This window comes from Muscardinus avellanarius, assembly GCF_963383645.1.
Source record: "Muscardinus avellanarius genome assembly, chromosome: 10".
Classification (NCBI taxonomy): domain Eukaryota; kingdom Metazoa; phylum Chordata; class Mammalia; order Rodentia; family Gliridae; genus Muscardinus; species Muscardinus avellanarius.
Window position 1 is genome coordinate 12,448,831 of NC_137796.1, and position 16,809 is coordinate 12,465,639.

General features: G+C 46.2%; 1 protein-coding gene across 3 annotated transcripts in view; it reads left to right on the top strand.

Annotated features, from left to right (window-relative positions):
- The window catches only part of GLG1 (golgi glycoprotein 1), a gene marked incomplete at both ends in the record, with an annotated part of 128,414 nt that overhangs the window by 85,219 nt on the left and 26,386 nt on the right, over positions 1-16,809 (top strand). For all 3 annotated transcript variants that reach the window (XM_080703377.1, XM_080703378.1, XM_080703379.1), the window contains 5 exons: positions 5,303-5,424; positions 7,508-7,609; positions 10,538-10,691; positions 12,304-12,441; positions 16,070-16,156. In XM_080703377.1, coding sequence (XP_080559503.1) covers positions 5,303-5,424; positions 7,508-7,609; positions 10,538-10,691; positions 12,304-12,441; positions 16,070-16,156 — 603 coding nt within the window. The remainder of the gene's footprint in view (positions 1-5,302; positions 5,425-7,507; positions 7,610-10,537; positions 10,692-12,303; positions 12,442-16,069; positions 16,157-16,809) is intronic.

Below are 16,809 nucleotides of genomic sequence, written 5' to 3' on the forward strand. Positions count from 1 at the left end.
GGCAGCCAGCCTCAGCTACTACTTATTAAGAGCCTATTTCAAAATAAAGAATAAAAAATAGGGCTGGAGGTATAGCTCAGAGGTAGAATGCCTGGGTTTCGTGCCCAGCATTACATACATAAATGAATGAATGAATGGATGGAGCTACCCTGTGATCCCAGTACTTGAAGGCTGAGAAAGAAAAATTGCAGATTCAAGTTCAGCCCCAGCAATTTAGTAAGCTTATTTCAAAATTTAAAAAGGACCCGGCGTGGTGACACATACTTCTAATCCCAGCATCTGGGAGGTTGAGACAGGAGGATTGTGGTTCTAGGACAGCCTCAGCTACTTAGGCCCTTTGCAACTCAGTGAGACCCTGTTTCAAAATAAAGAATAAAAAATGGGGCTGGGGTGGTAGGTTGGAGGTAGAATGCCCCTGGGTTCCATCCCCAGTACCACAAGAGAAAAAAAGACAGTTGGAAGAGCCTTGCATATACCAGCACTCCTACGACACCGGGTAACTACAGATCTCGTACATAATATGAAGCTAGCAAAATACAGCTCTGTGGATGTGTTCCATTACTGTTGTCCATGTTTGTTATTGTTTACTGGACATGAGATGTTAAACAGCTTAAAATGCCCAGTGGTGTCCTTTCAGTGAACTGTCCTTTGGGATGTGTGAAGCCGAGAAAATAGTGCAGATTAAAGCCCTCAGGGAAAACTCAGAAACCACAACTAGTCTTTTGCTATTTATTCATTTTTGTGGTACTGGGGAGTAAACCCAGGGTCATTCTACCTCTGAGCTACGCCCCCAGCCCTTTTGTGTGTTGGTTTTGTTTGTAACCTGCCGAGGGCCTTGCTAAGTTGCTGAGCTGTCCTTGAGCCTGAAATCCTCCTGTCTCAGTCTCCAAACTACTGGGATTACGAGACATGTGCCACCACGCCCAGCTGTCTTTTATTTTATAATGGGCATCTTTATTAAAAATTGAGTGTTGCTTGAATTTTATTTTTCTGCTAATTGTGTAAAATCAGAAATTTGCATTCAGTAACACACATTTCCATAGACTTTGGATATGGAGTAAAATTTAATCTGTGCTTCTATTTTTCCTCTTCACCCAGAGTAGAGAGTAGTTGCGTAGTTATATATAAACATCCCCTGGTAGGAAAAATAGACAAATGGAGCCTCTTCTAGAAGGCAGGCGCCCGGAACCTCCTGGCTCTGTCGCAGTGGGCTCCTGGGGCAAGCTGCTGGTGACCGCCTTAGGAAACCTTTGTGCCGATGAATGTGCTTGGCCCCAGGCCAAGGATGATCAGGAAGCCGCCTAGGCGGTATTTGCCATTCTCCTTAATTCAGCACAGAAAGTCTTGGAGGGAGGTCAGGAATAAACCTATCTTTTTACTCAGGCAACACCTGCAGTAAAGTGTGCAGAAAAGGAAAGGGGCTGGTTTGACTTTATTTAAGGCATCTAGTCGCCCCAGGGCTTTTTGGAATTTGGCTTGTTGAAAGAACTAGTGACTCAGCCTGAAAGATAAATGAGTCCTGCCCACGTCACCCTTTGTGAAAGTGCTTCCAAACTTAGAGGGCAGCCTGCAGTAGTGAACTGTGCGCTTTGCCCACGTTAAGACCAGCCAAGTGGGAAAGAAGCACTTTAATTTTATGGGCCCATGGTTTTTAGCTTTTTCTCACAAATACTGAAAGCATTTCTCTAAAGAGAAAAAAAAAAAACCCTTAGTTTTCTTCCACATTGTCCATTGTCAATCAAATTGAGGAATGTTTTGAAATAATTTATTTCAAGTGAGTTTCTTTCATTTTCAAGCTTTTCTTCTTTGATGCTGTAGACTTTGGTAGCTGTCTATGGTTGACCATTAATATTCTCTGTTCTCTGCTTGGACTGAATGAGCTCTCAGTAAACATTAAACTGCAAAGCATAGGAGAATGATCTTAATAGGTACATACTCTTCCACGTTTACTACAAAAATGAGCTATTTAATTTCCTTCTGATACAGCTAAACGAGTTCAGCCCACGCTCTTACAGTCCGAGGGTGACTGCCCAGTCTGTTATCTAACTCATTCACTTCTCTGAAGCTTTGTCCAGGATTTTATAAGTGTGTTGGAGCTGAACTCGATATACAGGCAGGCATGGTGGCACAGGCTTGTACTTCCAGTATTAGAGAGGCTGAGACAGAAAGATCGCAGATTTGTAGCCATCCTCAGCAACTTCGTGAGACTGTTTCAAAATAAAGAATAAAAACTAGGGCTGGGGATGTATCTCAGAGGTAGAATGCCCCTGGATTCATCCCCAGTACTGCAAAAAACAAAAAAAAAAGGAAAGAAAAAAATAGAAGAAATAGAAGTACACATTCGTGTGTGTGTGTGTGTGTGTGTGTGTGTGTGTGTGTGTGTGTGTGTGTTACTGGGAATGGAACACAGGGGCATTCTGTCTCCGAGTTACCCCCCAGTCCTGTTTTATTTTTATTTTGAAATAGGCTCTTGCCTGGGTGCTGAGCGTCTCACTGCTTGCTGATGCTAGCCGCACACCTGCGATCCTCCTGCCTCGGCCTCTGAGGTGCACCACCACACCTGCTAGGACACATTCTTAGCATGTATTCTCCATGCTCCCGTCACTGAATTTCAAAATGACAGTTATTCCTTAAGCGCCTTTGGGTGCTCTAGGGCATTAATTTTCTCTCTCTCTCTCCCTTTTAACTTTTTTTCTTTTATTTTTACTGGGCTTTGAACCCAGGGGTGTTCTACTTCTAAGCTACACCCCCAGCCACCCTTTTTTGTGGTGCTGGGGACTGAACTCGGGGCATTCTACCTCTACACCACACTCACAGCCACACTTTTACTTCAAAACAGGGTCCCACCTGATTGATGGGGAGTCTCGCTACTTGCTGAGGCTGTCCTTGAACCTGCCAGCCTCCTGTCTCAGCTTCCCAGTTACTAGGATCTAGGATTACAAATGTGTACTACCACACCCAGCTCCCCCCCCCCCCAGCCCTTTATTTTTTTGTGGGGGGGGGCGGGGTTCTGGGGATGGAACCCAGGGACATTCGACCTTCAAGCTATACCCCCTGCCCTATTTTTTTATTCTTTATTTTGAAACAGGGTCTCACTAATTTGCAGAGGACTTCACTAAGTAGCTGAGGTTGTCTGTGAACCACGATCCTATGGTCTCAGCCTCTCGAATTCTAGGATTGCAAGCGTGCATCACCAAACCTGGCTTTTTTTTTTTTTTTTTAGTGGGTCTGGGCATGGAACCCAGGAGCATTCAACCTCCGAGCTACAGCCCCTGCCCTATTTTTATTCTTTTTTTTTTTTTTTTTTTTTTTTTTATTGGTGATACTGGGGTTCCTGGAAGCCCTTCTACCTCTGGGATACACTCCCACGGGCTACACTCCCAGACCTATTTTTTAACTTTATGTGGAAACAGGGTCTCTTAAGCCAGCAAGGCTGGCTCCGAACCAGCGCGATCCTCCTGTCTCTGCCTCCCAAGTGCGGGGATTACAAGCGTGCCCTACCACACCCGGCTCTTTTTGTGTGTGTGTGGGGGGGGGGATACTGGGGGTGAAACCCAGGGGCTTTCTATCTCTGGGCTATACTCCCAGGCTTATTTTTTATTTTATTTGGAAACAGGGTCTCACTGAGTTGCTGAGAGCCTTACTAAGTAGCCAAGGCTGGCTTTGAACCTGTGCAATCCTCCTGTCTCAGCCTCCCAAGCACTGGGATTAGACGCGTGTGCCACCATTCCCGGCTTATTCTTTATTTTTTGAAACAAGGTCTCACTAAGTTGCAGAGGGCCTCACTAAGTATCTGAAGCTGTCCTCAAACCACAATCCTCCGACCTCAGCCTCCCAAATGCTGGGATTACAAGCATGCGCCACCATGCCGGGCATTGAATTAATTTTAATTTTAGCTCGGAGGCAGATGCCCATTAGTTCAATTCCCAGCACAACACACAAAAAACATGGGGGGGGCTTCAGTTCTCTGTGTGTGTGTGTCTGTCTGTCTGTCTGTCTGTCTGTCTGTCTGTGTTTTTTACTGGGGACTGACTGAACCCAGGAGCATTCTACCTCTGAGCCACATCTCCAGCCCTGTTTTATTTCTTATTTTGAGACAGTCTCACTAAATTGCATAGTCTGGCCTCAAATTTGAGATTCTCCTGTCTCCCCTCCCAAGTGCTGGGGTTACAGGCACACGCCACTGTGTCTGCCTAGAGCGCCACTTCTTTAACTGAAAACTAGTAAAGATTGTAGTTTCACATTTTTCTTCTCTTATTTAACATTCCTACCCCCAAAATACCACCTGCCACCCACCTGCAGTAATAATGATCCTTTGTGCCTGTAAAAGGCCCTGCATGGGACTATGATTCCTTATAATCCACATCTAAAGAAACTCAGATTTAAGAAATTAACCAACTAGAACGGGTTCTCAAAGCTAATATTGGGCAAAGCTGGAACCATTGATAGAATTCAGGTCGTTGGTTGCCCCCCCCCCCTTTTTTTGTTCTGGGGCATTCCACCAGGATCTCACTGAGTGAGTACTAAGGCGGATGGAGAACCTGTAATCCTCCTGGCTCAGCCTCCCAGGTTCTGGGATTACAGGTGTGTACTACCATGCTGGCTGGCCACTTTTGTGTTGTTGTTGTTGTTGTTGTTGTTGTACTGGGGGTGGAACCCAGAGGCTTGCTACCTCTGGGCCATATTCCCAGACCTATTTTATATTTTATTTTTGGAAACAGGGTCTCACTAAATTGCTGAGAGCCTCACTAAGTAGCTGAGGCTGGCTTCGAACCTGTGCGATCCTCCTGTCTCAGCCTCCCAAGCAGGGGATTACAAGCGTGCGCCACCACGCCCGGCTTCTGGCCACTTATTTTTAATACCAATGTTATTATAACAAAATTTAAGTTCATTTTTGGACTAAATTAGGTTTTTAATTGGGGATTTCTCTTTACTTTCCTCCACTCGATTCAAGCTTAGCCCTGGACATCAGGTTTAATAATCTGATTAACAAGTAGTTAAATAAGGGAGAGCTAACCTTCATAGTCATATTGTGTAGACCTATTGTTCTGGAAATTTCCACATGCAGTTTAGAACAGGTACATAAGTCTCCACAATGACGTAAACAGAGAAACTTGCAGTAAGGTGGAGTAATCAGTTGGATGGTGTTTGACAAGTGTTTTTGAGCCTGACCAGGAACAGCTGTACATTGTTATGGGGCTGAGATGGACCAGACCAGGCAGCTGACCGCGTGACGAGGTGACAGTGTTCTCCTCTGCTGCCCAAGTGACTTTCTTTCTTCCTTCTAATGTTTTTAATCCAGCTGCAAACACTGATTCAGGAGACTGACCCTGGTGCAGATTACCGCATTGATCGAGCTTTGAACGAAGCCTGTGAATCTGTAATCCAGACAGCCTGCAAGCACATACGATCTGGAGACCCAATGTAGGTGATCTTCTCTCTGGTGTTCCTCCATCTTGTGTTTTACCTGGCAGCACAGGGAACAGTCCATCAATGATTCTTGGGTGATTGACCATCTTTACTGGAGTTTTTTGAATGAGAACACATAGCAGCTTTTGCTAAAACTAGTATTGGAATTTAGACTTTCACTCTGCCTCCTCCATGATGTAGTGAGACTTAGGCCTAGCCCTGTGATGATGTGCATTGCCAGTGATTACGTAGGAATGCAGCTATTCATTAAGTTTCTGAACAGTTTCCCATAATGCAGATGGAAATGAGAAAAACAGAGCCGGATGTGGTGGTGCACTCTTGTAATCCCAGTACTTGGGAGGCTGTAATCAGTCGGGAGGCTGAGACAGGAGGATCGCGGCCAGCCTCGGCTACTTAGTGAGGCCCTCCGCAACTTAGTGAGGACCCGTTTCAAAATAAAGCATAAAAAAATTGGGCTGGGGGTGAAAATGAGAAAAACATGCAAGGAGAAGAGACACATACACCCCATGCTCAGTAACTTTGATTGTATTTGAGTATTGACTCATTGTGCACATTGGCTACTTGATGGTCATTACAAAGTAGTTAATTTATCATTGAAACAGAAAACAAAATATGGTTGAGTGTGAGATCCGGGGCTGTGTGAATATTGACGTTGTATCCAACGTCTAGGAAAGGTCAATAAATACTGTGAAAAAGTATTTGATTCTCTTGCATCAATTTTATCCCATATGATGTGAAAACAGTTCTCAAAACCAGGTTGCAGTAAGGACAGGTTTGCATTCTGCTAAGTCTTACTGCCCGGAGCTGACAGAACCCAACAAGAAGGTGGGTGGCGTCCAGGCTTCTCATCACTCTGCTCTGGGAAACTGCTGCTCATGCTGTGGTGGGGAACAGAATGCTGAAGTTGAATTAAAACCCCTGAAAGCCTTTCGTGTTCATGGAGAAGCTAGACAAATGCACCGAGACTAAGCAGCACATTTACCAAGATCAGAATTGCTGCATTGACCAAACCGGAGGCAGGGGAGAGGGAGGGAGGAGGGCGCTGCTGCGGGTCAGGCAGACAAGGATGCTTCCAGGTACACGCAGCGTGCGGGCCCGAGCCGGGTTCTGATACCAGAAGACGTGCAGAAATAATTGAGGCATTTTGAAAATGAATAAAGTAGTGCATGGTATCAAGGATTTTTTGATTATTTTCATATTTTAGAGAAACATGCTGAATGTTCCTCATGCTGGAGGTTGTGGGGTCTGAGATTTTCCTCCAAATATCACAAAGTAGCAAACTTGACCACCCCATGGGGAGGGAGGGTGGCCAGGCCAGTATATTTTTCTCTACTTTTTTTTTTTTTTTTTTTTTTTTTTTGGTGGTACTGGGGTTCCTGGAAGCCCTTCTACGTCGGGGCTACACTCCTAGACCCATTTTTATATTTTTATTTGGAAACAGGGTCTCTTAAGCCAGCGCAGCTGGCTCCGAACCTGCGCGATCCTCCTGTCTCCGCCTCCCAAGCACGGGGATTACAAGCGTGCGCTGCCACGCCCGGCTTTCTCTACTTTTTATATGTGTTGAAAGGTTGTGTGTGTGTGTGTGTGTGTGTGTGTGTGTGTGTGTGTGTGTTGCTGGGGATCAAACCCAGGGCACTTCTACCTCTTAGCTAACCTGCAACCCTATTTTTTATTCTTTATTTGGAAACAGGGTCTCACTAAGGTGCAGAGGGCTTCACTAAGTGGCTGAGGCTGGCCGTGAACCTGAGATCCTCCTGTCTCAGCCTCCCAAGTACTGGGATTACAAGCGTGCGCCACCACGCCTGCCTGTGGAAGTTTTTCCTAATACATAATTAAAATAAAGCAGCTGTGCATAGATCTCGTGTGCACGGCGTTCCGAGCGCCGAAGTGGCTCTGAGATGCTCTCGGGGTCAGTGGATTTGAGTGATTCTCAGAAAGATAAATCCAGTTGCCCTAAAAATACCTAAGGGGCTCTTTTCAACTAACCAAAGAAACAGTATATTGAAATGAGAGTTCTGAACCTGTCATCAGAACATTTCTCTCTCCCATGTAACGGTTTTGCCTCTTTTATGGCTAGGATCCTCTCGTGCCTGATGGAACATTTATACACAGAGAAAATGGTGGAAGATTGTGAGCACCGCCTCCTAGAGCTGCAGTATTTCATTTCTCGGGATTGGAAGTGAGTATTTTGAAGCCAGTGTAAAGTATTGACTCAGCCCGTTCTCCTGTATAGTTAGGATCGTGTGTGTGGGATGGTAGGTGTGTAAGAGTTTGTGATGGAGACCGAACCCAGGGCCTCATGCATATTAAGCATTACCTATACCACTAAGCACACACCCACCCTTACATGTGTGTGCACGCAAGTGTGTGCATGTGTGTGTCTCCCCCCCCCCCCCCCCGCCATGGTACTGGGGATTGAACTCAGGGGTGTTCTATCACCGAACTATACCCTTAGCCCTATTTTACTTTTTATTTGGAAACAGGGTCTCACTAAATTGCTGAGGGCCGTACTTGGTTGCTGAGGCCGGCCTCAAACCTGCAGCCCCGCTGTCTTAGTCTCCCAAGTACTGGGATTACAAGTGCACAGCACCACACCCTGCTCTCCATCTGATTATTTTGTAATAATTAGTAGGGAATTAATTTCTAGTTCTGGGACGGCTAATATATGCCAACCCCCTAAAACATATTCATTTCAGAGCAGTATCTAAAAGCAGAGTCAGCCCACTGCCGATCTGTACCGAGCATCCCTGTGCACCACCACTCAGGAAGTCAGGGTTAGAAAGTTGCTGATTCCGCTGGGCGTGGTGGCGCACACTTGTAATCCCAGTACTTGGGAGGCTGAGACAGGAAGATCGCGCAGGTTCGAAGCCAGCCTCAGAAACTTAGTGAGACCCTGTTTCCAAATAAAATATAAAATAGGTCTGGGAGTGTAGCCCAGAGATAGAAGGCCCCTAGATTTCATCCCCAGCACCACAAAAATAAATAAATAAATAATAATTGTTTTAAAAAGTTGCAGATTCCATAGAGCTCTGTCTAGAAAGAAATCTGGCACCTGTGGGGTCAGCAGAAGCATCTTTAGATATGACACTAAGAAGATAATAGTGCATTTGAATCTTTATTGATTTTTACTGGGTGTGGAAATTTGCTTTTATTTCTTTAACTATTCAAAGTTATTGAATTTATTCTGTCTTAAGGGGTTCTTATCAGTAAGCGACAATTTGATTCTCCTAATTCCATCCTCATCGTGTTAGCAGTAAAAGGGAGGGCGGACGACCCAGAAGGCCCTCTGTTGCATCAGAACCTCCTCAGCGTCTTGGCTACTCCCTCCTCCTCCCAGGCCTCTCACCTCCCAGCCACGCACTGGGGGGGCTGCTTCTCATTCCCCGATTTTAGCAGCTGCACTGGCTGTGGTCATTACCCTTTCCTGGTGAATAATCTATGTTTTGCCTGTAGTGTTTTAGTGAAAAGAGGTTACTCGAAGATCTGATGTGTTTTTATTTTCTGTCCCTTCAAATTAGCTCTGGAGAGCCAGGTGTGGTGGTGCACAGTTGCAATCCCAGGATTTGTGAGGCTGAGACAGGAGAATCGCAGGTTCGTGGGCAGCCTCAGCTACTTAGGCCCACTGCAATTCAGTGAGACCCTGTTTTAAAATAAAGAATAAAAAATAGGGCTAGAGGTGTAGCTCAGTGATAGAAGACCCCTGGGTTCAATCCCCAGTTCTGCAAGAAAACAAAAAATAAAAGCTACTCATGAAATGTTAGCCTCTGCTCCAGTTAAGGAGCCCTCTCCCACAGTGACAGTATAATATGAACAGAATTGAGCATCCCTTAGTCTGGTTTGTAGAAAAGAAGCAGGTTTAGTGCCTAATCCGCTGTCCCAAGACTCAAAGTCAGCATTGTCATTTGATTAACATATTCAGGTAGCCGGGCGTGGTGGCGCACGCTTGTAATCCCCACACTTGGGAGGCAGAGTCAGGAGGATCACAGTTCACGGACAGCCTCAGCTACTTAGTGAGGCCCTCTGCAGCTCAGTGAGACCCTGTTTCAGAATAAAGAATTAAAAAAAAATAAGGCTGGGGTGTTACCCGGAGGTAGGATGCCCCTGGGTTCCATTCCCAGTACCACAAAGTATATATATATATATATTCAGGTAAATATATATATTCAGGTAAACTCAAAGTTGATGGGCAGCCCTTGCATGGCAAGAGGGAGAGGAGCAGTTTCACCAGAGAGAAAATTGAGTAGGAGACAGTTTCTCCTGCCACCTCCTGATCCTGCATTATCCAGCACATCAGGATGAACAGCACAAATACTTGTAGAAAGCTATGAATGCCTGGTGGTGGCTGCAGCCATAGTTTTCTCTCATTTGGCCCAGGCATGTGAGTGCTAGGTGCTGAGTCTTTCTGTGTCTGCCTGTCTGTCTGTCTGTCTCACATAGACATACCCACTTACCATGGTTTTATTTTTATTTCAATTGAGGATTGAACTCAGGAGCATCTCTCTACCTCTGTGCTACACCCTCAGCCCTATTTTATTTTTATTTGGAAACCGAGTCTTGCTAGGTTGAGAGTCTCGCTACGTACTGAGGCTGTCCTCAAACCTGTGGTCCTCCTGTCTCAGCCTCTTAAGCACCCAGATTACAGGCGTGCGCCACTGTGCCCAGCTTCAGTGATTAGTCTTACCGTAACTTTAAGTAGCTTTCATAGCCAAGCTGACATCTTTGGCGTCTTTAGGATCAAGGTTAGCAGACCTGAACAGATTGACCGTGTCTGTCCCTTGAGAACAACATTCATAAACTGAGCAAGGTGGCACATGCCTATAATCCCCGTATTTGGGAAGCTAAGACATGACTATTGCAGGTTCAAAGCCAGTCTCAGTAACTTAGCAAGCCCCTGTTTTCAAATTAAAAACACAAAAATTAGGGGTAGGGACAGGACTAAGATAGAACGCCGCAGCACCACAGGGTGGTGGGGAGAGAGCACGCTTGCATACACTTCAGCATATCTGCCATCTCTCCAACCCTGGAAGTGCTTCACACCGGATGGAAACCCAGGCACGTGTGAGAAGGCGCGGTGTGCCAGTCGTGGTTCTCTACTCTTCCCCCATAGGCTGGACCCCGTCTTATACCGCAAGTGCCAGGGAGATGCTTCTCGTCTTTGCCACACCCACGGCTGGAACGAGACCAGTGAGCTCATGCCGCCCGGAGCCGTGTTCTCCTGTTTGTACAGACACGCCTACCGCACAGAGGAGCAGGGCCGCAGGGTACGTGGCTTCAGCTGAATATTGTTCCGGTTTGTTGTCCTGGGGAAACCTTTGCAGTGTGTTTGGCTGGAGGGCATTACTGCACCTTCTCCGTTCAGGGCTGCCCCCCGGCTCACTCCCCACCAGCTCTTTCCATCTGATTGTGTTTATCCACAGAGTGAGGGAATATTTCCAGGTTTTTTCTTTATATTACTGAAATCTGAATCACAAATGGACAATTAAATTCTGCTGTTTTAGCTTTATGTAGCTTTAAAGATCCATTAGAAGCTTTTAGCCAGGATACAAATGGTTCTGTAGGCTTCTGCTGAACACAAATGCCAGTATTACTGAGGCCCCTCTGACAGCGCACTCCTGGAAGAGTCCCGCACACCGACTCTCAGGCTCTCAGTATCTGGCCACGGCTGCCTTTGTGGGGTGGCCGTGTGTGCTGGGCCCTCAGGTGCCACTGCTGCCTGGGCTGGCTCTCAGAGTGGCCCCCGACACCCAAGCGGCCCTGTTGCACCTCCACCCTGCATTGTTAGGGAAAGTGGCCGTTTGTTTACGAATTGAGAACGAGTAGAAAATTGTTGCCCTTGAGTTGCCACAAGCCTACCCTACTTTTTCTTTGGCTATATTAGAAAACATGGGACTTGGTTACATTTGCCTTCGTACAATAAGTCTCCCATTTGGGGCGCCCGAGTCCTGGCATCTGGCTAGTCTCTGTAGTTGGGGGAATGGAATCTAATATGCTGCTTTTTTCTTATATATATTTTTAAAAATTGAGGTGAAACTCATATAAGTTAAAATTAACCATTTCAAAGAGAAAAGGGGATGGCATTTGGTATATTCACAGCGTTGTACAGCCACCAGCTTTGTCCCCGAGGAAGCCCCAGCCCACTGAGGAGCCCCGCCCAGGCCACTGGCTCTTTAGGAAAAAGAGCCTGCAGCCCTCAGTGACGGCTCTCGGCTGCCCTCCGCGCCAGTGCCAGGCTGCTTCGCCCTCCGCCCATCACAGTCACCTGGAAGAGCCTGGTCCCAACCTGACCGGCCGCTCCTGTGGCTGCTGCGCACTCTGACTAGTCAGCATGAGCTCAGCTCTCCCAACCTACTGGAGGTTTTGCCTGAAATTGTTTCTGGCATTCTGTGCTCTGCCTAAAGTGGCACATTAGTTTTGCTTAACAGAAACTAACCTAATCTGAATCAATCCAGTTCACTTGTACCAGGATACTCCCAGAAAAGGAGGTCATTGTTTTATATTAAACTACTAGCCAGGCGTCATGATAATCCCAATACTTGGGAGGCTGAGACAGGAGGATCACAGGTTCATGGCCAGCCTCTTGATATCTCGAAGGCAGAATGCCCCTGGGTTTGATCCCCAGTGCCTCAAAAAAAAAAAAAAAAAAAAAAACCACACACACACACACACACACACACACACACACTGTATAGTTTTGCTCTAGAGATAAGGTTCTCTTAGAAGCCTCCTAAAACATTTACTTCTTGTAAATGATCGAGGCGTGCGGTTTGGGAGGTGAACACGGGCACCTGCGAGCTCCCGGGCAGCAGGCAGGCTCTAGCATCCTCGTGCATGCTCTGACCCTCCACATCCACTCACTCACTCTTCCTTACGCAGCTCTCGCGGGAGTGCAGAGCTGAAGTCCAGAGGATCCTGCACCAGCGCGCCATGGACGTTAAGCTGGACCCTGCCCTCCAGGACAAGTGCCTGATCGACCTGGGGAAATGGTGTAGTGAGAAAACCGAGACCGGGCAGGTGGGTGACAGGGTTTCCTGCTTGCCTTATAATAGTAACATTAAAGGTATTTTTCTTAAGCAGCTACTTTATTTTTATCTTATGGTCACTACATTTTGTAATTGGTTGTTTTCCCTCTTTATGTTGCCACTTTCAGACTCCCTCTAACAAGTACATAAGATCTTATAGCCAGGCACGGTGTGGCGCACCTGTAACCCTAGTATTTGGGAGTCTGAAACAGGAGGATTGCCAGTTGAAGGCTAGCCTGAAAAACTTAGCAAGATCCTAGCTCAAAAAAAAAAAAAAAAGAGAGAGAGAGAGAGAGAGAGGGCTGGGAGAGGGCGACATCTAGCTCAGTGCTGTGAAGTGCCTGCTACCAAAAAAAAAAGTACCAAAAAAAAATAATTTGTGATAGGCATTTTTACTAGGTTTGCCTACTACTGGCTCCAGCAGACTTTTTTTTTTGGTGGTGGTCCCTAGAGATTGGATGCAGGGGCATTTTACCTCCAAGCCAAACCTCAACCCTATTTAATTTTTTATTTTGAAACAGGATCTCACTACTTGCTGAGGCTGTCCTCAAACCTGCAGTCTTCCCGTCTCAGCCTCCCAGGTACTGGGATTGCAGCCGTGGTTTACTACGCCCAGCTCCTCCTACTATCTTTAACATATTTTGTTTCTTTTTTCTTACTCTTTTTTTTTTTTTTTCATTGCCTCATTTTTCCTGTTCTCATTGGGGATTGAAACCAGGGGCATCTACCACTGAGCTACACCCCCAGCCCTTTATATTTATTATTTTGAGAAGGACCTCACTGAGCTGCCTGGGATTGCCTTGAACTTGGGATCTTTCTGTCTTCACCTCCCGAGCAGCTGGGATTACAAGTGTGTGTCACTGTGACTGACTCTGTCCTCACTTTTACAAGCCACACTGAGTTCTTTTAAGATAAGAGAGATATAAATATATTCATGTGTGTAATTACTGCAATGCATGAGCAGTGTCCATGTCCTGGAACAATACCACAAGCTCCATGGAAATGGGATGACCTGTTTTCCACCTAGCAGACCAAGTCGAGGCTCAGAGAAGTGTATCGACTTCTTTACGTAAACCCAAGTCTAAGCCAGGCATGGTGGCCCATGCTGGTTTATAATCCCAGTACTTGGGAGGCTGAGACAGGAAGATCACAGTTGTCAAGCCGGCCTCTGTAACCTCGTGAGCCCCTCAGTAACTCAGTTACTTGTAATCCCTGCACTTGGGAGGCTGATACAGGAGGGTTGCAGGTTCGAAGCCAGCCTCAGCTACTTAGTGAGGCTCTGAGCAACTTAGTGAGACCCTGTTTCCAAATAAAATATAAAATAGGTCTGGGAGTGTAGGCTGGGGGTAGAAAGCCCCTGGGTTCCATCCCCAGTACCACCAAAAAAAAAAAAAAAAAGAAGAAGAAGAAGAAGAAGGCAGTACAGCTGGGTATTGGTGGTACGTGCTTGTAGTTCCAGTCTTTAGAGGCTGAGACGGGAAGGTCCTGTGTTCTCAGCCAGCCTCAGCAACTTAGTGAGACCCTGTTTCAGAATAAAAAAGGATAAAATTGGGCTGGGGTGTAGCTCATAGGTAGAATGATCCTGGGTTCCATTCCTAGTAAAACGCGCGCGCACACACACACACACACACAATCAGCAGAGAAGAATAGCTACACACACATCCACATCCCCTGCCCCATAATCAGGAGAAAGGAATAGCTACTTGTTTAAAGCCACATTAACACTAGAACAAGGAGTGAATACTTGGGTGTGCAGGCTTCACATATATGACTATAAAACCCTTCTGGAAGCCAGGTGTGGTGGCGCATGCTTATAATCCCAGGACTTGGGAGCCTGAGACATGAGGATCGCAGATTCATGGTCAGCCTCAGCAACTTAGCCAGACTCCTTTCTGAAAAAAGAAAATAGATGTGAGGGTGTAGCCCAGAGGTAGAAGGACCCTGGAGTTCATCCCCAGTAACACACACAAGCCTTCTGGAAGTAAAGAGTCACAGATATAGGAGTTGGACATCTTAACGAAGGAATTCAGCTACCTACTAGGTCTATTTTCATCTGTTTGCTGTCCGAGTCTGCTACAATTCTATTGGGTTTATTGTTTAAATAAAAAACATAATTTGGCTTTCTGCTGTCTCTGTCCAATGAAACAAAGGCTGTGTTGATGTGAAATTCCAGGAAGCAGTTCCCTGCATACCCCTCTGTAAAATAAGCCATTAGAAAGCTGCAATTCATCACCAAGAAAGCTAAACCTGAGGACGGATTCCAGGAATAAGATTTTTCTCTTAGCCATTTATTATTTTACTTCCCAACAATTCAGTGCATTTTCCTTTAGTTTTCTCCTACCCCTACCATTCTGGCTGTTGTGTGATTCTTTTAATCCTCCTCCTCCCTTCCTATTCTAATTCTAAAACAGATTCTTGCTCAATAGTCAGTAGGTTAACTCTGATCCTTTAACTGAGCCACTCTGCTGAGAAACAACTGTCAGTATTCCTTGGGAATGCCAGCTGGTATTGCTCTCAACCTCCAAAAGGAACATGAGTAGACTAAGGCTGCAGGGTAGCCCCAGCTCTGTGTCCAAAGCCCAGGCAACATAGCTTTGTTTCTTGGCGGTGCTGGGAATTAAACACAGGGGCGTCCTGCCTCTGAGCTACATCCCCAGCCCTATTTTACGTTTTGTTTTTCTTTTTTAACAGGGTCTCACTAGGTGGCTGAGCATCTCAGTAAGTTGTTGAGGTTCTCCTTGAACTTGAGATCCTCCTGTCTCAGTCTCCAAGGTACTGGGATTACGGGAATGTTCCCAGCATGCCTGGCTGACAAAATTGTTTTAAATATCCCATCCCGCTGGGCGTGGTGGCGCACACTTGTAATCCTAGCATTCAGGAGGCTGAGACAGGAGGATCGAGGTTCACAGCTACTTAGTGAGGCCCCCTGCAACTTAGTGAGACTTTGTTTCAAAATAAAGACTGAAAATAGGGCTGGGGGTGTAGCTCAAAGGTAGAATGCCCCTGTGTTCCATCCCCAGTACCGCCAAAAAAAAAAAAAAAATCCCTAGTGTCTACATTTCAGAATTTTGTTCAGAAGACCCTTTTGATGTGCACTGGGTGAGGGTCCCAGATCTGGCTCACAGGAGCTGTCAGCTGTGTACTGTGTTCCAGCCCTGGGTCTTCACCTTTGCCCCATGAAGAGACTTTTGAATGCCTTTCCCTTTGAATTTATTGTCCAATTTGTGGTATCAAGTACAGACTCTAAATGGAAGGTAAAAATTATCAAAAGTAGATTCAAAATGGAATGGCGGGACATTGATGGAATAGAATCAAAGCCTGATGAGAGTTTTAACCTCAAGGACACCTGAAGATCCATTTTTTCTGGACTTGTAGGTTTGGCCTTCTGTGGAATTTGTGTGGCTGCTGGACCCCTTGGCCCTCTTAACCACCCCTCTCAGGATAACTGCTTGCCATAGCAAGTGGTTATTTTCTCAGCAACTTAGTCTGGGGAATCAGTAAAGCTTTTGTGTTTAAGCTGAAGAAGAAAAGGACAAGAGCCGAGAGCACAGATGCTGATGTCTCAGCCTGCTGTTCACATGCAAAGCTGATGGCCACCGGGCTTGCATTTCTCTGCACAGGAGCTCGAGTGCCTCCAGGACCATCTGGATGACTTGGCCGTGGAGTGCAGAGACATCGTGGGCAACCTCACCGAGTTGGAGTCAGAGGTAAGCGGCGGGCTCCCCGAGCCGGGCCTTTCTGCTTGGCTCTGCTGTTGCTGCTCCCTCGAGAGAGCAGACCCTCTGTCAGTCAAGAGAAACCCAGTCAGACTCTCCAGCGGCTTAGTAAAGACCGATGGGTTTGCCCACCCTTTCCTGTGTCTCTAGAAAAACTCCCAGACAGTTGGCCCCTTGGTTTTCCTCACAGGACAGCAACTAGACATTTCTCCTTAAGGAAAGGTAGCTGTTGCACCTCAAGTCTCTAATTTACATTCAAGAGTAATCGAAGCACGCCTCATCCCTAATCCTTAGTAGCTCTTTTAATAGGTCATTTGATAATGTTTGTGTGTTTAATAAATGAAAGCCTGCGACTTCCAGTTACACATGGAACACTTTGCCCACATGTTTAGTCATGTTGCATCCTGAAACCTTGTAAAATATAAAACATTATATTTTAAGCTGGGCGTGGTGACACACATTTGTAATCCCAGCATTTGGGAGACTGAGACAGGAGGATTGCAGTTTGTGGACAGCCTCAGCTACTTAGTGAGGCCATTTGCAACTCAATGAGACCCTGTTTCAAAACAAATAATAGCCGGGCGTGGTGACGCACGCTTGTAATCCCAGCATTCAGGAGGCTGAGACCAGAGGATCGCAGTTCT